Here is a 26,184-nt window from a genome sequence, read left to right on the forward strand (position 1 = left end):
ACGGAGGTGAATATACCTCCAGAGCCTTCAAGCAGTACCTTTCTTACAAAGGGATCTGGCATCAAAAGACCATTTCTTACACACCCATGCAGAATGGAGTGGCAGAACGGATCAATCGAACAATCCAGGAGAGGGTGACGGCAATGCTGCAACAAGTTGGGTTGAAGCTGGAGTTCTAGGATGAGGCATTGCATACGACAATATACTTGGTAAATCTATCAATGTCGAAGGCAATCAAGCTGGAAGTGCCACAAGCATTATGGTTAGGCAAACACTTGACATACAATAGGCTTCATGTATTCGGATACAAAGCCTACGTGTTCATCCCCAGGCAGAAAAGGACCAAGTTGGCACCCCATGCAGCGAAATGCATATTTCTTGGTTATGGAACCGATGGGGATTTTGGCTACAGACCATGGGACCCTGAGAATCGGAAACTAATCTGAAGTAGTGATGTAGTCTTCAATGAACATTGAAGACTCTATCTTCTGTTTGTGGAACCAACAAAAAATAGTTGGTAAAAAGGTATCCTTCACAGACGACAAAGATGTCGTAGAAGGACCGACCCACCGGGCTGACTCAGAGATTCGACAAACAGTCGAACTCGACCAAGCCGACAACATACCTGCCAACTCCGAATCGGTAGGAAGTCCACTAGTTGAACTCAAGGAAAAATCCATCAAAGACAGAGCCGATTCGACAAGAGTTGAAGAAGGCAAAGTCAACAAGATGCGAGTAGGAAACAGAACCGAGTCGACAAAATCCATAGGGGAGGACAACGTGACACCACAGAAATCCCAACTTGGGGGCGAGTCACCTAACAAGACTCCTGACACAAGTGGTGCAACAAATACCGATCGCCCAACAGAGCCGATCGAAGAATCCGAACCACTTATCTCAGCACCCAGGAGATCTGGACGAGCTTGAAGACCAACAAAGTTTTTTCAACTGGGCCTCGACTACGTCAACTACACCGATGCATGCGAACCAAGCAGTTATGAAGAAGTTATGGCCGCAACGGACACCGATACATGGCTAAAAGCCATGAAATCCGAAATGGACTCAATTCACAAGAATCACACATGGGAGTTGCACGAGCTACCAACTGGAAGAAATCCGCCACCTTGCAAATGGGTTTTCCGATACAAATATGTATCTGACTCAGAGAAACCCAAGTATAAATCTCGGTTTGTCGCGAAAGGGTTCAAACAAGAACATGGGGTCGACTACGACGAGATATTCTCACCAGTAGTCAAGATGACCACCCTCCGACGCTTACTAGGAATTGTGGCGACAGAAGACCTAGAGCTAGAGCAGCTAGATGTAAAGACGACATTCCTACACAAAGATCTAGAACAAGACATCCACATGTCTCAACCGGCAGGCTTCACGGCGACAGGGAGGAAAATCACCTTGTATGTTGACTAAAGGAAAGTCTCTATCGCTTGAAACAAGCACCGAGGATGTGGTACCAGAAGTTCGACTGCTACATTAGGCAACTTGGATACCGTCGATCTGACTCTGACCCATGTATGTATGTTCGGCAATTGGCCGACGAGTCTAGTATTTATCTAATCCTATATGTTGATGACATGTTGATTACAAGAAGCAATCAAGCAGAGATCGGAAAGCTGACGCGGAGCCTTCACGACAAGTTCGCAATGAAGGAACTCAGACAAACCCGTCACATACTGGGCATGAGGATCGAGCGAAATCGGACGACCAAGACTCTCCGACTCTCCCGGTCCGACTACATCCAGAAGGTGTTGAGGCGCTTCAACATGCAGAATGCGAAACCAGCACCAACATTACTTCCGACGTCGATCCGACTATCTAACAGATACTCTCCTTCAAGGGACAAGGAGAGAGAGCTTAATGGAAAGATGCCCTACACATCGGTTGTAGGAAGTATCATGTACACAATGGTGGCGACCCGACCCGACCTAGCCTATCCCGAATCAATCATGATAATGAGCCATGCTAGGATCGACACGGACCTCACCTATGCTGACTCGACTATATGCTGACCAACTTGTAACATAAATTTAGATTATTGTTGTAATCTAGGTTTAGGAGGGAGACAACCCCAAACACATGTACATGTAGGAAAGAGTAGTCCTTTTACGGGGGAGTTTGTTGGCATAAAAGGCTGACTCCTTCCACTTTGTATCCTAGTGTGAATTCGTCCATATAGTTAGGGCTTAGTATATAAGCAATAACCTAACGTTGTAAAGTGAGAATCGCTTGCTCATTCTTGTACAGAGTCTCTGAGAAAGAGAAAGAGAGAGAGAGAGAGAGAGAGAGAGAGAGAGCAGAAATAAAGAGAGCTTCCATTAAAGCTTCATCTATATATCTAACATCCGTCTATATCTTCTTGCCCTCCTTCTGTGTTGTTTGCTGAGCACAACCTACAGATCCTCACATACGTTTCCGCACATATCTGTCCTTCAAGGAGAATATAGGTACAAGGGTGTAAGTCCTATATTAAATGTACTTGGGAGTGGAGGATCTAGAAAATCTCTCTTAAGTACAAGGTCCTACTTAAGGCGTTATAGTCAACACTTCTAACTAGATTCTATCTAGGTAACTACGAAGTTACATGGTTGACTAACTAACTAGACTAAGTTGAGCTTGATCTCTTAACAATTATTTTATGAAGGGTCCTCTTAATGTAATCTAGTGTCCACTTCTTAATACAATGAACTTATTCAGTATTAAACTTGTACTCGTCACTTTAATCTCATGTTTAAACTCTCCATCGAGCTTTCGAGATGACCTACTTCGCATTGGCGAACTCTAACAACTCTGTGCTTCGTGAGCGTTTGCTAGAGCCTTCAACTCAAGGGGTTTCTTCGACTAAGCGTGTTTCTTCGACATACGCATTTCTCCGACAAGCATGTTTCTTCAACAAGCGTGAGCCTTCGATAAGTACATTTCTTTGACAAGAGCGAGCCTTCGACAAGCGCGTTTCTTCGACAAGAGCAAGCCTTTGACTAGTGCAAGCTTTCGACTAACGCGATCTTCCGACTAGTTTGATCTTTTGACAATCGCGACTCTTCGACTCCTCCATCGTTGCAACTCCTTAGTCCAGGACCCCTTGTGGTCCTGCTCAAGCAGCACACGCATACACTACGCCAAGTTAGGTTTAGAGAATTACAATGTCCGGGTTAGGTAATTTGATGGGACTATTTTATTTCGATGATTGGGTAGACACCCTATTTTGTTGTAGACCAATTGTCTCATTGGCTAAATTTTGGCCTTAGAAGACGTTAATATGTATATATATTTCTTTCTTTCTTTCTTTCTATATATGGTTTTCAGCTCTTTCTCAAGCTCTCTGTAGAAGAGAAGAAGTGCAGAGAATACACAATCTCCATTGAAGTATATACAGGTCAGTTCTATCTTCTTTACTTCTCTCCGTGTTTGTTTTCTTCTTTCCTGTACCCAGTCTATTTCATAACTGGCTGGCTGGATTGATACTTGCAATTGGACTTGTTGCATCTTTGCATGCGTGCGAGAGAGACAGAGAGAGAGAGAGAGAGAGAGAGAGAGGACTCAGTTCGTAAGATTGTCCTGCAGAGACCAGAACATTATGCAGCCAAACACTTACAATACGCAGTGGCAGCCAGAAAACTAGTGCATGTGTTATACGGGTGCATGTGGTAGTTAGAAATTGGCTTTTCATGAGGGTACAACCCTAATATGAAAAAAAAGAGAAAAATAAAAATACAATAACCTCTGATAACTGGCCGAAATGGCATATGAGACACAAATGATAGGCTACATCTTGACATGTTATCGTATCATTGATAACGAATAACCAAAATAATCAAATATAAATATTACTAAAGAGTAAAACAAGGTAAAGTTCTAGGTGTTCTTTTTTGCTCAACATTTAACATAATGAGCTTTGATAGCCTGAAGCTTCTGACTTTGAACAGTCTCCAACATGGCAATTCAAGATAGAGAGGTCTCTAAAATGTGGAAATCATCTTTTAATGTTCGGTTATATTGGCTGTGATTTCTTGATCTATAGGCACACTATGGTGTGATCTATTGTAACCTCTTTTAATTATTGTGGTTAAGACGCTACTTGTGTAGCACGAGAGGGAGTAATGGAGCCAAAGAAAGTTGATAATTCTTTGTTCTCTAGGTTCTTGTATCTTGTCCTTCAACGACTTTGTCTATGTCTCTTGATTTCTACTAAGAATAATTCCAAGTATTTTTTGTCTCCATATGCAATTACATTGTGAAGTGAGCCAAAATCTTGTTTGAAGAGACATTAATATCTCCCATTTATTTCCTAAAAAATAGCACAATAGCAAACATTGATAGATATTGCTTATTTTATTATTCTCCTAAGAGGTGAAATTTGATCTAAAGGATCAAAATGAAACGTTTTCATGCAGTATTTGTAACTGATGATGCTCGAGAATTTCATCTAGTGAATGTTGCAATTGAGAGGACACAATGCAACAGAGAAATGTTAGTAGTGATAGGGCTGGGTTGAAAAATGTGGGTAAAGCAAACTGATTGTATTAGAATACGATACTCAGATTCATGAATTTGTTCGGCGGAAATAAGTAAATAAAAAATGCTAGGTTTCCTAAAGCTCGGTGATGATAATGACGATTTTTCAAGCATGACATATATAACTACCATGTAAGGAATGAGTGCTTGTGAGGGAACATGGTGTCCTATGTTGGTCATGGGTGTCCTTAGGCAACTTCAACATGAGATGCAATCATCTCCATGATCTTGTGTTTGTATGGCCCATATCCCTCTCATATCAGTACTCAGTCTCTGCTTTTGTTGGAAATCCTCTGCTTGCTCAATGGTGACTCCTTTCCTTCGCATGTTGGTGCAGGTTGAGGCCTATGGAAGAGGTCAATGATGTCTGATCAGCTGTGTCCCATGTGATAATACAAAAGGTTGGTTCCATATGTTTTTGAAGCTTTAACAAGCATTGGCCAACAAGAAGTTGTCATGATGCATTTACTATATCATGTACATTGTGACCAAACCTAGAACTTATGTGCTCATTATAAGTGTGTGTGAGAAGAAGGGGAAGATTAACCATCTTCATGATCATCATCACCATCTACTTTTGCCTTCTTCAACTTTTGCTTGTAAGGGAGTGTGCTTCAAAGACTGTAAATGGGAAAAAAGGGAAAAGGGACATTGCCCAATATACAACTGAGAACCTGACAAAAGAATGGTATATAAGAAAAGGGGAACTATTCTTTTTAGCTAAAAAGAAAAAGAGAGTTATTTGTCGTCTTCTTCCCTCAAACTCCCACATTTCATCCACATGCTTTTCTTTTCCCCATGTGATTAAGCAAGGACTATGTGATTTCATGAAAAACATAATTAAGGAGCACCAAGAGATCTAATGCAGGATGTGGCATACTTTTCTTTTGTCTTGCGTTGATCTCTAGTTGCTGCAAGGAAATTTGAGTTGTCCTATTGTTTTGCAAACGATGTTAGACATTAAGTGCCTATGTACCTTGGTCTTTGTAGTAGGCCATTTTTGTGTTAATTAACTCTCTTGGTTATAGGAAATCTTTGTTCTTCTCATGATTCTCATTTTCCCAGAGAGAGAGATTTTATTATCTTCTTCAGAGGTCAAACGTGAGTCACCAAAACCGGAATTTTTTTACATTGTAGGTGTGGAATTGAGTGGTGACTCTTGACTCAAGAATTTTACTGATAAATGCTGCAATAGAAAGTGCACACTGTGATTGTGGGAAGTTAGATGAGGCATCTGTTACACTTAATGTGTATCCTATGAAAGCTTTGGTGTGAACCTAATTAAGTGACCATTGGGTTTCCAGCTACCTGTAGATATTGGTTATATAAGCCATTCTACATCTTTGTAATCACAAGCTCGCTTTTTCCTAATCTACTGAATTTTCGTTACGTCTTCTAACTTTCACTGAGCAAGAGCATCTAAGTGTCTGTGTATCTTGCTTTCACTTGCTTTAAGTGATGTTCATCATCAAGCCTTAAAAGAAAGTGATGTTCATCATTAAGCCTTAACTCATGGAACTCTGCATAAAAATTTAGGCCCACCTTTTCGTTATTGATGTTGGTACATGAAATCACATGCATAGTGTGATGTATACATGCATGCGTACACAGATACATGTGTTGCCAAATAAAATGGAATGCGTCAATCACACTATGCTTCATACATGACAATATTTATAGCTTTTGCTCTCATATCTCATATTTAAAGCTGATTTATCTATTAATGGTATCTAGTGATGAAAGCATCATTACTTTTGATAATAAGAGGCAATGCATCAACTATGCCTTGCATATAATGTGTTTATTACTGAGAATAGACTAAGAGACAAGTGCATCACATCATGGCATGCATAATGTGCATAATGCCTTGTTTTGTTACAGCACGAAAGCAAAGATTTTTAGTATCATTGCATGTGGTAGGGTTCTGGGTTCAGGTTCATCGTGAAACCATTTTTGGCATTTCAATGATTTGAAGATTTGAATAGACATTTGAAAAGAATTTATACTTTTGAATAGACATTCAAAACTTAGAATGAACAATACACTGGGAAATTTAGTGTTTTTTGTCTGTATCTTTGATTGGTTCAAGCTATGGGAAGGGTCTATTCTTGGTTAAATTAATGGTATCATCTTACATCATTACATTGGGACTTGATGATAAGGATGACACTATATCTAGAATAGATATTCTAAACTATAGTGAAAAAGCCAAAAACTAATACTATTTATGATAAATCATATTTGAACATAATTGTTAACCCTATTGGATCCTGTAACGAAGTTGTTGAGACTTTATATGCGGTTACAAAATTTGTCTGTGCTACATTTTCCTGATAAAAAATGTTGTTTTGTAAGGTACATTTTTTATGCTTTGTATGCGATCTTCATAGTTTTTTTATTGCAACTATTAGATTGTGACTCATTTTTTTGCCATTTCACAGGAAAAACCCAATTTTTTCTGGCCTCTAAATCTGGATTAAGTTTGAGAGGTTGATATGGCAACTCTTTTATCACCTCATGTTCAATACACCTATTCATCTTATTCACTTCTTCAACCATGTGCTAGTTTTGTACCAATGGTAATTGGCTTTTTGTTTAATTTAATTTAATTTAGAGTGCACTAGATCAGTTTGAGATTGTGGTTGTACTGCCAATATGATGGTCTTTAAAGTTGATCGATACGATGAATGGTGTTGAAGGAGGTTACATAACAGCCTTATTTAGTGGCATAAGATCAGTGGTCCTCCTAGAAGAATAAAGGAGAGTAAAAAGAAAAAAAAGGCACAAACAAAAATCCAGAAAATGAAAATGAATTGCTTTCCAATTTAGTCTTCAATGTGATGCAGAAGGTTGTCATCCAAATTGGACGAGAGAGAGAGAGAGAGAAAGAAAAAAAGAAAGATATATTAACATCTTCTAAGACCAAATTGGCCCGTGAGACAATTGGTTTACAATAAAAATGGGGTATTTACCCATTCATCGAAAGTAAAAATAAAAATAAAATAGAACATAAGGTAAAGAGTTCTAGCAAAAAAATAAACATGTTCTATAAGGAAATGACTTTATACTAGGCCTAGTTTCATTTCCATCCTAGTCTCTCGAAAAGAAGCAGGAGATCAAAGGGTTTTGGTGTGGAGGTGGCCCATGGTCCCTATGTAAAAGATACTGCAACCATAGTTGCTAGGCGGCGTAGCTCACATTCCCTTATCTTCTTAATTGTTTCTACTCCACGTCGAGTTGCTTTGAAGCCTGACATCCTAGGGCGTTTGGTTGTTCTTTGCATTTCTGCTTCCTCAAGAGAGAGGCTGAGTGGTGTAGGTGTGTCCACATTCATCGTCTCCCCTTGTTCCTGAAAATTGTATTAGTTACATGTTGGTGAATATTAAAATGAGTATGGTTAACATTTTGTAGTTTTTCTCCCTATGTTTTAGCTCTAAGATATATCTACCTAGTCTCTTTATATGCGGGGTATCTAATAGTTTGGAGAGAGTCCTAGTATGGCTTGGTATTTCGCCCTTATCTCACTATAAGTTGGACTCTTGCATATAAAGTGATACTTATCCTCTATCTCTATGTGACATAACCTACATAGCCTTTCCTCTCTAGGGACTCCATTAGTACGACCATTCTCAATCTCAAGTTGGTGAGATGATATCCTAAGTTGTCCAATGGCCACCCTTAGTGCATTTGTCAAGAATGTATCTAGATATTTTGGTTGTGTAATAAAACCTAGCTTAGAGAAGTGCATAAAGTGTTCCTTATAGTACAACATTTTAGATGGGAATGGCTCTCGTGGGGTGATCCATTTATATCGTGTATAAATTTGCCATATTTCTTGGCGTATTACTTTATTACAGTCGACATGAGAGATTAAAGTTTGATCAGTCTCATGGTTGTACTTAAGGGGAGGTAGGTTATTAATGTCTATGCCATTTGCAAGTAACCAATGCACTACAATGCTATACCAAGAGCTACCATCTCCGGACTCATAGGGATTGGGATGCCTCAAAAGCTTGACGGGATATCTGATCTTGTGGTTGGCTATGTATCCTATGAATAAAAACTACCAATTGGAAGAGTGCTTCTACTAACATTGGGGTCAGACTGAACTCTGCTTTAATAATGTCATGTGGTACTGTCGATTTGCTTCAAAGTTGACGTGATAACATCATCACCAAAGGTCTCTCAATTGTGTCCACATGAAGGACGGTAGATCTAGAGCCCATACAACTAATGCATACATGAGTGAAGGGGTCACTAATGAGTCAAAGGGCCATCCCTTAGTCCGTGGCTCTTGAAAGTATGCCTGGCAACATTGTCTCTCTAAGAGAGAGGGATGCATACCCTCTTGTTAGCCTATCTTTGGCTGCTTGGGTCATCGAGAATTAACCTGAACGAGCACTAAAAGTGACCCAGATATACATATGGTCCAACTACCTCGACTGGTTTATGAGAGAGTAGGTGACACTTACTCCTAACTCGAGACGATGTGTGAAAGATAAGGGCTTTAGTTTTTGTTAGATTCACTACCAATCCTAATTGTGTGCAAAAATCATCTAGGGCATTAAGGTGCTTTTGTGGGTCGTGTTCAAACTCCGAGAGCAAAACTATGTTGTCAGCATAGAGTAAGAGACTAACTTGCGTGCCCCCAATGGCTACTCTGTTGCCTCCCTTACGAGCAATAAAATCAGTGATCTCATCAATGTAGATCCCAAAAAGAGTCGGTGATAGGGGGCAACCCTGTTTTACGCCAATGGTGTTGGTGAAGCAATCGGAGAGGCCACCTGGGCATTTGACGCACCCAGAGACTTGCTCATATAGAGCATAGATGGCCCAAATCATGTCATTTGGTATCTCCAAGCTTCGAAGCCTATCAAACAACTGTGTCAAAGGCTTTGCAGAAGTCCACAAAGCAACAATATAGTTTCTTCTTGCGAGCCTTCGTCTTGGTCAATTAAGCATCTTAGTGTGAAGATATGGTCAATAGTGGAGAAGGCTCGTCTAAAGCCAGCCTGCTCAGGTGCTCGAAGGCTTTCGGTCTCCATATAATCACTAAACTCTACTTCCATTATTGCATCATATAGTCTATCGAGTGTATGACCTATCATGATGGTCCTATATGATTTTGGGTCCATTGGGTCCCCTCCTTCATGTATAGGGGCCACTGTGTTCATGGTCCATTGTGGTGGAAAACCCTCGGCGAGGGCGTGGTTGAAGATTAGAGTGAGAAAAGGAGCTATGCACTCTTGAGCATATATGATGTGTTCGCTCGCAATCCTGTGTGGTCCATGGACTTCCTATCTTGTAAATTTTTTATGACCTTCGTGACCCTAGAGGTCATGAAAAGTGTCCCCTTGGTGGGTCGAGGTGTGGAAGGCATTGGAATGGGTGGTGGGTTCGGGACGTGCTAGAGTCTCTTTGTATATGTGTGCCAAGTGTGGGGATCCTCAATGGGTGTTTGTGGTCTCGGTTCCCGTAGTCTCTTCCATGCAAGGGCGCAATCCCTACTCATGAGCATGTAGTAGAGTTCCCTATATTGAGATGCTTCCCAAGCTCATCTTTTACAACGTGTCATCTTGCACATCTCTTTGCAAGCCTGTATTGAGGAAATAGTACCACTAAGTCGTGACACTTTAAGTTGTCTATACAAAGCTCTACAATCTTCATCATACCACCTATTCTGTAGCATAGACCCTATTCTATTTTGATTGGAGTGTTTCATGTATGGGAAGCTACTAATTGCTGCTGAGTGAAGGATGCGCGTGAGTTAACATCTTTTAATTGGAGTGTTTCGCGTATGGGAAGCTACTAATCGCTGCTGAGTTAACATCTTTTAAGAGGCCAAAATGGCCTATGAGACCAAATAAGAGATTACATCTCAAGTGTTGTCTCGTCTTTGAGAACAAATCAAAATAAAATAAATATTACACAATAAATATAAAAGTAAATAACATGAAAAGAAAATTAATGAGGGAATCTGGTTTTTGGCACATGTGAGATCCTCAAGTTAGGTATATTGTGGCTTTTGTCTTTGAAAGATCTCTAGCATAGGTCCATCCAGAATGGAAATGTCTCCGAAGCGAGGGAAGCACCTACGATGGCGGGAGATAAAGGCTTTTATCTGTCGATGACAAGGGTGTTGAGGTCATGGTCCATGGGGCTGAGAGAGAGAGAAAGAGAGAGAGAGAGAGGTCTTATGTGCTTGCTATTTTAGCTCTTATTAGTTCCAGAATAATTTGATTGGCGATAGGGTAAATCCTTATATGACTGTGATGCATGTAAATTGTCAGCGGCAATCTTCTACAGTAACCACATTGGAGTTTCGAGAATTTCGATCAAGAAGCCAATCTGTAATTTACAAGAGGCACAAACAATTCATTTTGAATAGTAACTTGCGACATATAACAGGTATAGTGGAATGTTTTCATTGACTATTTCCAACTTATAAGGCAACATTAGCCTTGGATTTTGGTTGGTTTTGGGAGTTTTATAGGCAACTTTTTTGTCATGGAAGAGATATGACTTCATTTTGATGCCTTCTTTTTTGTCTTTCAAAGAGTATTAATTTCTAGCAATCTGCCATGGTAAAATGGGGAAGTAGTGTGTATAGCTGTTGTTAACAGGATATAAAAATACTGGAATTTTTTTTGGTTCTCATTATTTACTATTGTTTGGTCTTCTCTATCTTTTAATGATTTCAATCCTTTGTTGACTTTTTTAACTTTTTTGCTATTATCGGAATGACTTATATCCTTCGTCATTTCTTCTTTTTCTCACACTAATCAGAAGGCCAAGCATGTGACTGAAGGTTTTGTTTGTTTCATCTCGTCTTTCATTCCTTTATCAGCAGTGTTAACTTCCTTGTCTGGCAAAACACCTGATGAAAGAGATAATTTAGCTGATGCTGAAGAGAATGTAAGCTCGAATTGAATTATAAATTATATTTATTCTCTTTTGTCATTTTGTTTCACTTTGTTTCTAAGTGGTTGATAGTGTTGCTATTAGGAAATAAAGTTGGACTTGAATCTTCCAAGGAGAAAACTTCAAATTTCATTTACATGTAATGTATGTGGAGTGAGAAGTCAAAGACTGGTCAATCCTCATGCCTATGCACGTGGCACTGTCTTTGTACAGGTCTGTCTTTTTGTCCTGGTAATAGGACGAACTTTCTTTTTGGTTTCCATTTTCCGTGTATCCTTTTTTTAGAAAGCAAATCTATACTGTCATTAGATAGTAAAACGACATTGTGTCGAAACATTCATTAAATGTTAGTGTAATACTCTCTGAGTCAAAATAAAATGAAGATAAACCTTAGAGCATTTTTTTAGACTTAAATCCAAGCGAGATTATAAAAGTGTATGCTTTTTAGATGACATCATATATATATATCCTGATCAAGGCATATAAAGGCAATGCTGTCACATTATACTTAGCACATAATGAATCATCTTTAGATTGAGGTTTTGGCATTGAACTAAAGGTTCATCGTGCTATGACAGTGTGCTGGATGTGAAGTGTATCATCAGCTAGTTGATAACTTGAAGCTTATCGAGGAGTATGATTTCAGGAAAGAGGTTGAGGTTGAGCAATCTGAGATGGATTAGGGCAGACGCATGTCTAGTCATTTTATAGCTGGAGTGTATATGGATGGACAGTCTATAACTCTATAAAGTTGAAATATGTGGAAATAAGTATCGGTGATCTTTCAAAAGGCGCTACCTCTTGTATTAGTGTTCATGCTTTTACCATTGGGTGGGTGAATCATTGAGTATGATGTATGTTGATAAATTTGTGAAGGAACCAAGTTACAACCATTGTTACAACTTACAATTGAATTTCCCCATAGTGCTTTAGGTCATTGATTCGTTCTAGTTTTGCCAAAGTATCACGATTCTCTCAAAGTGCCTTGAATCTTTAATCTCTCTCTCTCCAGTGTTAGGTAAAATAACCAATCAAATTTCTCTTCTTTCACTCAAGAGTCCTTTTATTTCCATCAACGAATTCTATGTGACTAAAATATAGCAGGATGTGCTTGTATGTGTCTTATTTTTCAAACAAATATGAAGTAGGTTGGGGAAGGTGCAAAAGAAAATATTAAAGATTTTTCACAGTTGGTACCCTGACAGAGGGTTTGGCGTTCCAAAATGAGGGCTAGCCTCACTCTTAATCTCTTATTGTCAAGCAGTAGAAACAAAGAACAAGGGCTATAATCCTCATGGTCTTGTAAATGCCAATTGTTGGAGTCATAAGAGGATAGGTTCTTTCAAGGTATAACTCTTTTCATGTACTAAAATCTTTTGTGCATGAGAACTTGGATCTAATATTGTCTTTTCTTCTATCAAGTTGTCTTGCATGATTGGTTTTATTGAACATTTAGTATTGAGTCCTGTGTCAAACATTACAATTGATTTTTTGTAATTAAAAGGAGTACCACGTATTTAAGTTATTCTTGTACATAGTTGTGTAGCAAGAACTTAAGAGAGGACTCAAGTATATATGAGAAAGTTACTAAAACATGCTCAAAAGGTTTAGAAGCTCAAGAAACATACTTACTCATTTTCAAAGTCACCTATATATGCCCCATCCAAAAGTATACATGTAGGTATATAACATGAAGATATGTGCTCTTAACAACGAGCATGTCATTAATCAATGTCGATTGATCATCGATCTAAGTATCACACTTCTGCCCAAAGGAAGAAATTTGACTCACATATTAAGCTTCAACCTAGAGGAAGACTTGACAACGGAAAATGACACATGTCAAAAAAGAAGAAGGGGGGGTGGAACACACATCCATGTGAGAGTGTCATTAAGGCCCTTGGAAGAAATTGGGATTGGGTTAGTTAGAGTACCTATCGAGCCTATGAAGGTAGATTTGATGGAGATGTGAGAAAACATATGTCATTTGGTCAAACCCAAACCTAGACCAAACCGAATTGAACCACTAGAGCTCTGGATGGGACACAATGCCAATTCAATTAGTCACAATGCATATATATTATTAATTTCACAAGATTCACATACACAACGATTATTCGGCTTCCAGGCTCATTTTTAAATGAACAAGAAGAATAAGGCATGTAATATCAATCTCCAACATTCTTGACCCTTGCTTAGTTATACTAGCCAAGGTCATTCTTGCCATTATTGTTCAAGAGAATGGCATGACATTCTAATCAACCATCCACCTTAAATATATTTGCTCTAAACTTTTGCGTGTGACCCCCTTTGAATGTGGTACTACCATTGCTAAGTTTGGTCATGAGATCATCAAGTAGATTAGGTTGCCAACTATCTATCAACATTGTGACAACTTACAAATAGCAAAACTAGAGTGGGTTTGTATTTTCGAGTTTCATTCAAGCAGGGTCATCATTGGCTACCAATCCTTCATGTCAAATTTGAACAACATATTCAAGGTGTAAGTGCATTGTCAAAGCAATATCCTAGTGACAAGATCGTATAGAAGGTTGTGCATTATTTAATGTAAGATTATAGCCTTTCACATTAGCTACCTATGATAACCAAATGACGAACATGCAAGGTCCAAGTAGTAAGCATGCATTGATGCTTGGTGGCAACCAAGCATAAGCCTACACATGCATTTAGAGAAATGATAAGCTTGTCAAACTATTTTAGCTCAATGCTAGTCTTTGGCATAATCTTATTGCGAATTTCTTTTTCATTATTTTCCTTTTTCAATCTAGTATTTCTTTTTGCATCAACTCTAATCATTTGAGTCGGAATACCATTTCTTCTATTATTAAACTTTACATAGCCATGGAATTTATCAGTATGAATATAGGTGTAACAATATATACATTTAATAAGATTCACGGTAGTGCTTTACCACTTATTAAGAAAAACAACAAAATTATGCACAATACACCACAAAATTTTTAACATGGAAGACTCTTGAGGGATAAAAAAACACATGACCAAGTTTAGAAACAATTCAATATCAACGTATAAAATTCTCAAAGTTCCACTCTAAATATATTAGAGTACAATGTAAAGAAGAAAGTTGTGGGATGATGGCAATGGGGTTTGAAGCATATTTGTCATGATGAGAAGATGAGTGGTGATGGTGTGAGGGCTGAAGTAGATCAAGAGGGGATGAGGAAACATTTTTCACTTACTTTGTTGTTATTTGCACAGGATGAGATGAGATGAGATGATGTGGACTGAATGAAGCAATTTGTCTGTTTTTAGGAGGGATGATGGTGGGGGGGGCGAAGCAGATCTTGAGGGGATGAGAAACATACTAGACTCATTTTGTTAATTGTACAGGACCTTGGTAGTAAGCGACAAGATAGTTGATGCGGACCGAATGAAGCATAATTTTGTTTTGTGTTAAGGTTGACTGAAGATGGTGTGGGGATCGAAGCAAATGATGTGAGGTGACGAGGACAAAGATCATCTTGTTTTATAGGGAGATTAATTACAAGTACATTTTCAATGTTCGTGGAGATGAAGGACATGGTCGTTTCGATATGGGAGATGATAGATGGGCGTTATCCCAAGCATCATGGATTGTTTTTGTGTCTTCAACTACAGCAGTTGAAGAAGATCTTGACGCACAAAACATTTGCCAAATAGCAACACCTAGTGGACATCCAGGTGATGGTAAACAACTTCAGTATATGTGGAACCAAATGTTGAGTTTTTAGACTACCATCCATGGTGGACAACTAGGGTATGTTGAATATGATTACCACCAAGATATGTATTCTCTAGGACCGTTTATATTTGGTCCTTTTTTATTTTATGATAGATACTTGTGGAGTGGAAACTATTATGTACAATTTGTAGATTGCCTTTGGCATTGTTAATTTTAATACCAATGGAGCATATATGGAAAAATAAAATAAAAAAATAAAACGTCTACTAATAACTTAAAGTCAATTAATGAGACACAAAAGACAACCAAGACTCAAAGCACGTGGCTAGTGACAAAGCCAGTGTTCTACTCTCTAACGGAAATATACCCGCTTTCCCCCTTTTTCTCACTTTTAAAAAGTGAGTATAGATATGTAAATACATGTTAAGTGTGAGCCTTTCCACACTGTATTAAAAAACAAAAGATGGGCGTCCAGGGCCCATTCACATACCTAAGTAGTGTGGCCAAAATACTAACAACAATGTCAATTTTGAGGATCTCTAAACCAAGTGCCACATTCCAATCAAAGAAGCTCACATTCATTTGGTTGGATATTCCTCAAGACCAGAGGTGTTCATGGGCCAATTCAATCTTGAGGCTATGAAGTAATATGACTTTTCATAAAGAACCAGAATCGTTGAATAACATTGTACAATGTTATAATCACTTATTTGAATGATGTCCCGAGAACAACACCACCTTTAGGGCCTGTGCAATTCCATTTTGATAGAAGGCCCTAGTTTAATGGAGATCAAGAGGGCATTTTATTTGGAACCATTCTTTGAAGTTGGGAAGCAACAACATCCAGCAAACCCTGTAGTAGTAATGCATGGAAATGCTATATTAGAGTGCTTTGCCTAAAAGGATTTACAATGAACTATCCAAATGTGGCCAAAAACCCTTCATAAACCTCATATAAACATACTAGATAACTTTGGCTCATGCTAAATTGGGACTTTTGAATCATTATTATGAGGCCATGCTAAAGACGTGCTCAAGGCACTAATGTGCCAACTTTTTGGTATATATTTGCACAATGGGAAAATGTTCAAAGCAGTAATGTGCAAAACCAATGAGTTATACATATAGTTAGTACATGGAATGTAGGTTAGCTTGTTCTCCTTGTAAGATGTATGTAGTTACAATACTCCCTGTTTATAAAGCTTGTTCTCAAATAAGCAACCTAATTTGTGCATTGTGGACAACACAAAACATAAAGATAATCTATGTATTAGGTTAAGATTTATGGAGGACATTAGTCTAGAATGGCCCTTTATGTGAGAGATAAGTTGAAACCCATGGGTGATTCAATGCAATATATATGGTCCATTACTAAGTTCTCACATCTACCAAATGCTGAAAATGGCATGGTACACAAATTATTAGAGCTCATTACAAGCTCATGGGATTAATGGGAACCCTTGTTGGCTGGCCCTTAATGTGAGAGATAAGTTGAAACCCATGGGTGATTCAATGCAATATATACGGTCCAAGTTACTAATTTCTCACATCTGACAATTGCTGAAAAATGGCATGGTACACGAATTATTAGAGCTCATTGCAAGCTCATGGGCTTGATGGGAACCCTCGTTGGCTTGTCTTATAAGTGAGATGGTCATTCACTTTCCAAAGGATTGGTGTATATTTTTATGTAGCTACTAGCAATTTTTCAGAGTTCATTAAGACATTAGTCCACACTTTTTACCTTACATTCCATCAAAGGAAAACCTAGCAACATGAGTGACGTCTTCAAAGAATATTATATTTACTTTTACATTCAGTTAGCCAATTCCATGATTTAGAGATATCTCCCCAATGCATCACATTCAAGGTACATATTGTAGTGAGTGTAGCATGCATACATACACAAGTAGCATGCAATGACCTCGTATCATATTCAAAGTAAAATCGAACTAAATAAGGAATGGCAAAGGGAGCATAGAGTAACATAGTGCTCTACCCAAGCTTTGTCATTTCAATGAAAAGGGAAGAAACAAGAAAGAGTGTAGAGCAACATAGAGCTCTACCAAAGCTTTCTCATTTCATTTAATTGTGATTGCGGTTGGAATTAGTGTTATATGAGAGGCCATTTCATCACGGTTGTAGTTATTGCCTATGGAATTAGGGTTAAGTGAGAAGCCAGTTCCTTGTCATCACAGTCGTTGCCATTGCATTTACGGTTTCCTGACATACCATTTCATTGAGGTGGCAGTTGTTGGAATTATGGTTATGTGAGATGTCTCATTTGTGCTGCTGGTTCTTGTGGTTGGAATTACAGTTATTTGAGATGTCGACCATTATTTGATGTCTGATAGAATTGTGAGCCCATTGTTTGTGCCGGTACTTGGCTTGAAGTTGCGACCTTGAGCCTTTGGACCTCCTCTCTTAGAGCTTCATTCAAAGCTGAGTAATCAAGATAAAAACGAAACGAATGGGATAAGATTCTATGACACATGAATGATTATTTTGTATATATATATATTAGACAAAAACATGCGCAAGACAATAATGTGCTGACTATTGGGATGGCTTAAAATGCCCTTACATTCACGAAGCTGAGCCTGTTGTTCCATAGCTTGAAGCCTGAGTTTGAGCTCATTATTCTCATTAAAAAAACATGTAGAGTCCCTCTGTATGAGAAAAATTGAGTTAACACAAGTTTTGGAAGGGGTGAGTAGACACTAAATTATCATATAGCTCTCTCTCTATCTCTCTCTGGCTCAGTCGTTTACACACTGACATCAGAAGTCCTCAATTTGAGAGAATTCAATTTTATCTACACTGTAGGTTCAGCCCATCCAATAAATCGCACGACAGTCTCTAACGAACATTAAAATATCTATCTTCCTCTCTCTCACACATGCATGTAAACCATTTCCAATTCCAGCACTTGAAGATTTTGCATGAGTGGGTGAGGAGCATGGAGATCTTCAGCCACGTTCATTATAAACACAAAATATATCCTGGTGGTAACCCAAGATTACACTAATTGTTCAAATATCACTATATGTACTATTTTACTAGATGCCACTACCGCTTCACTTTCTCGGTGTGTTCAATTTGAACAATCATTTGCACATCCTGAGATGGTTGGATTTCCAAGGAGTGCATAGGGGTTAGTCTCACAGATTTCTGGTCTCCACTGGACAGCCTTGCCAATTGAGCTTGCTTCCTTAACAACAGCAAGGCCATGGAATGGACATTTGCAGCCTATGAAACAACATTCAGACCTAGATATTGCAGTTTGGAACTGCAAAAAAGCATTTTGGACACACCCATGTACAATGGACGAGGTCATGGCAGGACAAGACATAATCCTCATTACGAAAATGCACTGAAGCCTAGATAACTCAAGTGGATGACTTCCAATGGAGTTTGAATGCAGGCAAACCACTGAATATAGTACACCCGATGTCACACTTCTCTTCATAAAAGCCTTACATCCACACATACAGGATGTGGAGGTTAGATACATTTAGATCCAGCTTGAACTCTTGGAAACAAGTTTTATTCATTGTGTTATGTTACTTTCTTCTAAGCAATCAAAATATGCAGAAGTAAACACAAACATATCAAGTAACCGGGAGAGACAAAATCAAATCACCTTATAGTGTCCTATCCAAGAGCATTATGCAATGAAGTGTTTGTCAAGTCTAGGTAAGGTGTTCCTCATTGGAGACTTCAATTCCATGACACAAAATAGACAAGTGGAACTTATGACTTGGAGGAACCAGTGATGATGCAGTCGATATCATTGAAGACTTGGGGACCTGTAGGAGCTCAGCCAACTCAAGACTGGACAACACAAAATATGGAAAACATCTATTAGCGCTAGGGGTTTATGACACTTAGTTATCTACAACAGGCTGAATTCATGGCCAGATTCTAGTGGCCTTAACCTGTTTCCCACTAGGAGGTGGCAGGAGCACAGTTGACTATATCCTGGGAGAAGGGAAGGAAGCCACCAAAACTATCCAAAGTTTCTCCATCCCACCCTACCCAGTCAATGCTGACCATACTTATCTATACCCGACCCTTGATCACCACCACTTTTTCTCTCATCATGAGCCTTGCCCCTACATACAATCTAGACTTCATCCATGAACGAGTAGAAACTAATAGCCAACATCCAAACATATCCCTCGACGCCCTCACCTCCTAATTATCTACTATACTCCATACCACCGCCATCAATTGATTTCCTGACCAAACACCATCCACACGCCACATTTCTAGGAATATGCCCCAAAATCATTGGTATGGCAAGGATTGTAAAGAGATGTATCAACAACTTCCTACAACTGTAAGCCTAGGAGAGATTACACAATAAAATAGCTCACAAGCAAATGCCAACACTTACATGTCACAAGGGGCATGCCTGTGAGGAAGCACAAAATAGACGATGAAATCTGGGACTTGGAAGAACCAGAGATCATGCAATGGATATCTTTGGAGGACTCCAGAACATGTAGGACCTCAGCAGATGGAGGTCCGGACAGCACAATATATGGAAAACATCCATTCAAGCTAGGATCAACACTGCATAGTTATCTACAACAGGATAAACTCATCGTCAGACTCTAGTGTGTTACATGTTGCCCACTAGGAGGTGGTAGGAGGTGGCAGGAGCACAGTTTACTATATCTTTGGAGCAAGGAAATCCACCCAAACTACCAAAACCTTCACCAACCCTCCCTGTCCATTCAGCACAGGCCACACTTATCTTTCCCTGACCTTGCCTGTGCCTAGACACACCATCACAACCACCTTTTCTCTCATCACGAACCTTGCCCCAACATACAATCTAAATTTCCCCATGAATTAGCAGAAACTTATAGCCAACATCTCCAACAAGGATTCCACCATCTAGATCCAACCAGACCCCTCGATGCCCTCACCTCCCAACTCTGTATTATACTCCATACCTCTTCCGTCAATAGTTTTCCTTACTTCACACTGCTGGGCACCACATTCCAAGGGAATGACCCAAAATCATTGGCACAACAAGGATTGTAATGAGATGTATCGATAACTTTGTACAAACGTAAGCCTTGGAGAGATTACACAAAAAATAGCTCGTAAGCAAATGCAAACCCTTACACACCAAAAAAGACATGCATGTGAGGAAGCAAAAAATAGACCATGTGAAACTTATGACTAAGAACTAGAGACCATGCACTCAATATCTTTGGAGGACTCAGTCAACCCTGCCCTTACGTACAGTGAAGCCATATGGGCTCCAGGGATCCTTGTGTGAATGTGGACACAAATAGGGCATCCACAAACCATGATATCACAGATGATACATAGCAAATCATCCACACTGAATTGGCAGCAGTATTATCCAGACAGTGAATCTTATCAACCGGATGCAAATTACCCACCTCAAAGAATTCCACATAAGCTATTTACCGTATTGAAGCAAATGGTGATAAAAAAACACACAGAAGGATCATATACTCGCAGGTTATCAAGTGATTTAACAAAAAAGGCCTAGACATCAAGAATTTAACACTCTTTCGATATTGTGTACCTCTCCAAAATTATGAATGGAACAAGGTATTAGGACAAGATCTATTGCAGCTCTATACCCAAAAAACATTGATCATTGCAAGGGGACACTTCTCCCAAAAATGGCCTATTGCAAAGGTCATTCCATGAACTTTTTCAAAGGATGGACTTATACAGAGACTGAGGTATACGGTCATCTACAAGCCCCATAGAGCTCACAAAGCAATAGGCCAACTCAAAGTTTACTCTCATCAACTAGAAGATCAAGGCAAGATGAGCACTTCATGTACCTAAAGTGAAAAGGTTTTGCAAATCATGTGAAGCAGAGATCGAAAGCAAGAAACATTTTGTGTAGTTGCCTGCCTTTCAACTGCATCAGAGAGAAGTATCCCACCCTCTACTGGGACTTCACCACTGTTCGACAAATGTGAAGAAGGCTGACCCATGACAATTTGGCCAAATGTTGTTCACAATTCAAAAGCGTCGAGAATCAACCCTTACATTAGCATACGGGATGCAATGAAAATCGCACATCACTGATTTCCTCCATAGTTCCTTACCTCCACTAACAATGTGCCAAGGAGTCAGCATTGGAATGTCAACAACAGAGACCACGAGAACCTAAGATATAATGTGAACTATGCCACGACCAGATATCGGTCACCATGTGTGATCCACATGAGAATTTACATGCACATGTAAAACTTCATCATAGCATTTAATTACACCAATCAACCTAGGATACGAAGTTCATTCACCACTATTCTCACACATATGTTTTGTTTAAGCATGGATGGCAGGAATTCATCCATATTCGTAACCATGTTTCTCTCTCTCTCTCTCTCTCTCTCTCTCTCTCTCTCTCTCTCTCTCTCTCTCTCTCTCTCTCTCTCTCTCTCTCTCTCTCTCTCTCTCTCTGCGTAGACACCAATGGAGGTTGACAATATGTACCTGCATCATGGTCAATTGAGCAGACAATGTAGTGGCTTCTGTTTGCAGAGTTTGGACCTTCCTTTCGAGCTCCGAAATATATCGCATCTTGCGCTCTTTGGAACGAGCTGCCGATTGGCGATTTGCCAAGATTCTGAAAATACATCATTTTCACTACATTTAAATCCAACATAAAAGACTTCATCGTTTTGTATATAAAAGGAAAGCCAAATTTCCCTAATGTTTTCCGACAATATTCAACACTATAAGCTTCTCCATTTGGGAAATAAAAGTCCACTTTCCCTCATGTTTCTCGACAAAGCTCATCACTATGAGCTTCTAGAGGCAAGGCGAGTCACAATGTTTACAAGCTTCTTCATTTCCCATGTGGGTAAAGACCATTTTCCCCATATCACTGCACTTTTCAGCATTATGAGTTTCTATAAGTAAGGTGGAGCATACATTGTCTCACGTGGAAAAGAAGCGCAAGCCCATTTTCTATCATGTTTCCATGCAATCTTCACCATTACGAGCTATGAACTTCCATCCTGTTCCCTAGCAATGTTCAACATTATGAGCTATGAACTACTAGTAGCGAGGCAGTGTATAGCTTTTCCCATATGGGAAAGAAGAGTCCATTTACCCTGTGTTTCTCTACACTTTTCCCCGTGTAGAGATGAGCTAAGCATATTTTCTCTCATGTAGAAAAGAATTATTCATTTTCAATCACATTTCTTGAGCACATTTTAATATTACGAGCTTCTTGAAGTGAATATACCTTCTCTCGTTAGGAAAGCATCCATTTTCCACTATGTTTCCCAACATCATGAGCCTCTTATAGAGGAGTATCTCTTTTCTCATGTGGAAAAGGATCCATTTTTCCTCATGTCTTTACTACAGTTTTGAAAATTACAAGCTTGTGGAAGAAGAAAGAATCTCAGCATTCCTAGCTAGTTATACCCTGCCTGGCGTACGTTAGTTCCTACTTCTCATTAATGTGCCTATTATACTGTACAAAATATGTCTTAAAAATTTCTGGTGAATTAAAGTTTCAGCCCTAATCTCTCATTTACCTTTTAGCTCTCTTAGGATCAACAAGTGCAATTTCAGCGAGTTTTTCATTCGACATAATCTTCTTCATCTCGAAGCCCTCGAATTCTACTCCTCCATTAGGCATGGTGAGCTTGAAGTTAAAACTATCATCCACAGAGAGGCTGTGGCTATGGCGGATTTGACGACCTCCTCGGGCAGGGAAGCTCTGCACATCATTTCCTTCATCTTTCAAAGAAGCCATGGTCTCATCCATGGATGCACTCCGCAAATGACCAATTCCCTTTTCTCTATGTCCACTGCTAGACATATTGCAACTATCCCCTTCTTCCTTCTCGCTGTTATTGTCTTTATCACTATCTGAAACATCTTGGAAGCTTTCCGACATCTTATCCTTATCCTCTGATGATTCCAATGAGACCCTACAACCTCCCTTCTCCTTTATTTTTTCATCTTTCATATCACAGGAAGCTGTAGAAGATGCAAGCCGAGGAGGGTTTATGAGCTTTTCTGAAGGAGATGATACATTCCACTGATGATTCTCAAGCTTTCCAGAAGGAGAGAGTGCATTATGCTGACGATTCTCGAGCCTATCCGAAGGAGATAATACATTCCAAGAATGGTTCTTGAGTCTATTCGAAGGAGACAACCCATTCTGTGAGCAATTTCCAAGTCTTTCTGAAGGAGAGAACGCAGTGGAAGGATGATTCAAGAGCCTTTCCTTCTGAGATAATGCATCCAAAGTGTGATTTTGGAAGCTATCAGATGGAGATATCGTATCAAGTTGAGAGTTTTCAAGCATATCTGAAGCTAAAGATACATTTTGATTTTCAATTCTTTCCGAACCCAAAATGCTCTGATACCCATCAATTTTATCTACATCAATATACATCGAGAACAGATCATCGTCTCCTTCCCTCTCACATCGATCAATTGGAGCAATATTGTTATATTCTACGTCCATGGGCGCACTCCATTGGAGCTCTTTCTTGACGTGTTCATTCAAGCTTCTTACAGAACTTTTCTGCCATGGAGCCACTTCATCTTCCCCAGAGTTCGAAGATATGTTCTTAGAGAAACCCTGGTTAGTTAGAGACCCAAGATTTGCCCCTGAGAAAGTGAAAGGAATCTCGCTGTGTGAGCGTCTATGGCCTCTTCTTGGAGGAGCAGAAGAAGATAAAGTGTTACGGTTATCTCCATGTCTTTTGCTTGAAGAAGTAGAGGAAGCAGAAGAAGAAGACTGGTTACTGTAAGGACTCAGAGGTGGAAGAGGTGGAACTATGGTGGATACTGAGAAATTGGCAGAAGATAGCTCTTGAAGATTAGCCATGGGGGTGTTGGAAATAGGAATAGCTGAAAGAGACGCCGTGGCATCATGATCCATAGGTCTACTTATCTGAGATGGTGATGTCAATGGAGGCTTAGGTGAAGCATCAGGAAAACCTCTGAATACATTATGGAGAGATGGAGATGGAGATGGAGAGATCTGATGGTCGGAAATGTTTTGAAAGAAAGAAGCAGGCTGAGACAGAGAACGTGTTCGAGAATGGCCTGAAGAAGATGATGACGATGAATGAAGAAATGACAGAGCTTCGTTATGGCGGCCTTGGAAGGATGACTGTGTTGAGGAGCTGTTATAAAGCGGAGGAAGACTCTGATGATGAGGAGGAGGAAGCGCTTGGTACTGCGAATTAGGCTTTTCTTTGGTCTGAGATGCCAGCAATATACTGTTGTGGAATTGATTCAACAGAGATGAATCGTCACTAGCCGCCATTGTAGGAGCATTCGGATCAGAGAAGAAGCTTTAGGTTCAAGAAGAAGACGAATTTGAGGAATTCCTGCATATATTACTGGATTAAGAAACCCTAAATGAGCTCTAATGCTGAGATAGATGAAGAAGGGAAACCTAAAGGCAGAAGAAGAAGAGGTTTTTCTGCATACATTACTCAAATAAGAAACCCTAATTGAGCTATAATGGTAACCTAATGTCTTTCTGTCATGGCTGTCTCTCTTTCTATCTTTTCTTCTTTGCTGTATGACCTTCTGTGTTGATCTACACTCCTGGTTTATGTTGATCTGAGCAGCAGAGATTTAAAGTAAAGGTTAGAAAGGGGAATAACGCGTAATGGGAGCATTAAAAAAGAAAAACACAGTCAAAAGAAAGAATGTTTACAGCCGGAAGGAGATCAGAACAGACAGACAGACAGAAGAAGGAGAAGGAGAAGAAGGAGAAAGATGGAGAAGAAAGGTGAGCAAAAAGGAAGGAAGCAGGAACAGCTTTCCAGCGAGCAAAGCACAGACAGAGACACAGAGACACAGAGACACACACACAGAGAAAAAAGAGCGAGCGTGAAGAAGAAGACGTATATATTATATATACGTGTACGTATATGTGTATACGTTTACGTATACGTATAATACTTGCGTAGTGTAATGGAATGTATGTAATGTGTGTATGTATTGAATGTGTGTGTATATGTAATGTAATGTATGTATGTACGTATGTATATATTCTATATGTACATATATATGTGCATATGTATGTGCACGTATATATATATGTATGTATATGTATGTATGTATGTTACGAATGTATGTATATGTATGTATATGTATATGTATATGTGTATATGTATGTGTATATGTGTAATGTAATGTAATGTAATGTAATGTAATGTAATGTAATGTAATGTAATGTAATGTAATGTAATGTAATGTAATGTATTGTAATGTAATGTAATGTATTGTATTGTATGTATGGATGCGTGTGTGTGTGTAATGTATGCTTGCATGTAATGTACATATGTATGTTATGAATATATATAATGTATGTGTGTAATGTTAGCATGCATGTAATGTTTGTGCACTTCCATTAGTGTCGATGCAGTTTTTAGGGATAAGGAAGGATATGCAACCACTATGGAAGATACCGAGTAGTAGTAGTACTGCATATGTATTACATCTTGATACTCTCTTGTTTTTCATCAAGTTAGAGCCTCGCCAATTGAATTGGTAAAAAGTATTTGGTTGGACAGGGATAACCAAAATCAGAAGTATTGTACTGTTGGAAATTCTAACAATAAAGCTCGTCATCGCGATCAGTTTCTTGCTTTGTGGACAAGTACTCCACTTATGACCTTGAAGAATGGCAATCCTTTTTGGCACTTTCAGCCACAAGAATGGTTGTTTCCTCCACAACCCACATAGGAATCAAAACGTTGTAAATTGTTTACATATATCTTTTTGGAGAAAAAAAGAAAAGAAGAAGTGTGCATGTAATGTAAGCGCGTATGTATGCATGTATGTAATGTATATATGTAATGTGTGTATGTATGTATTCCTACATTATATAGCCCGATCATGATCCTCCCACGTTTATGTTTGTATAACACGTTCGTTTGCTTATGAACCTTATGTGTTGGTTGGATCGCCCTCTTCTTCTCTCAGCTAAATGAAACGTGTTGTTGCCATAAAGATTCATGCTCTGCTCTGCTCTGCTC

The 26,184-nt window shown here is 39.1% G+C and overlaps 2 protein-coding genes across 8 annotated transcripts; one reads left to right on the forward strand and one right to left on the reverse strand.

Moving 5' to 3' along the window:
• The first annotated feature begins 3,311 nt into the window (after positions 1-3,311).
• On the forward strand, positions 3,312-12,344 carry LOC147856222 (uncharacterized). 7 transcript variants are annotated; one of them, XM_087329744.1, is made up of 6 exons: positions 3,312-3,391; positions 6,972-7,109; positions 10,761-10,938; positions 11,378-11,445; positions 11,536-11,664; positions 12,030-12,344. In XM_087329744.1, exons 2-6 carry the CDS (start codon positions 7,026-7,028, stop codon positions 12,132-12,134), a joined length of 564 nt encoding a protein of 187 aa, XP_087185870.1. In that variant the 5' UTR covers positions 3,312-3,391; positions 6,972-7,025; the 3' UTR covers positions 12,135-12,344. The 7 variants fall into 7 exon arrangements, with proteins under 7 accessions (XP_087185870.1, XP_087185872.1, XP_087185873.1 ...); XM_087329746.1 differs by having other exon boundaries at positions 11,381-11,445; XM_087329747.1 differs by having other exon boundaries at positions 10,781-10,938.
• Positions 12,345-16,936: 4,592 nt separating this feature from the next.
• LOC147856223 (uncharacterized) lies at positions 16,937-24,916 on the reverse strand. The gene is made up of 4 exons (XM_087329078.1): positions 22,708-24,916; positions 21,656-21,788; positions 17,739-17,823; positions 16,937-17,596 (listed from the first exon to the last, which is right to left on the reverse strand). The coding sequence occupies exons 1-4, from the start codon at positions 24,456-24,458 to the stop codon at positions 17,472-17,474; spliced, it is 2,094 nt and encodes a 697-aa protein (XP_087185204.1). The 5' UTR covers positions 24,459-24,916; the 3' UTR covers positions 16,937-17,471.
• Between the last annotated feature and the right edge of the window lie 1,268 nt (positions 24,917-26,184).

Source organism: Azolla caroliniana, unplaced genomic scaffold, assembly GCF_043228905.1.
Source record: "Azolla caroliniana isolate FFs.n. ecotype wild unplaced genomic scaffold, voAzoCaro1.0.p SCAF_13, whole genome shotgun sequence".
Lineage (NCBI taxonomy): Eukaryota > Viridiplantae > Streptophyta > Polypodiopsida > Salviniales > Salviniaceae > Azolla > Azolla caroliniana.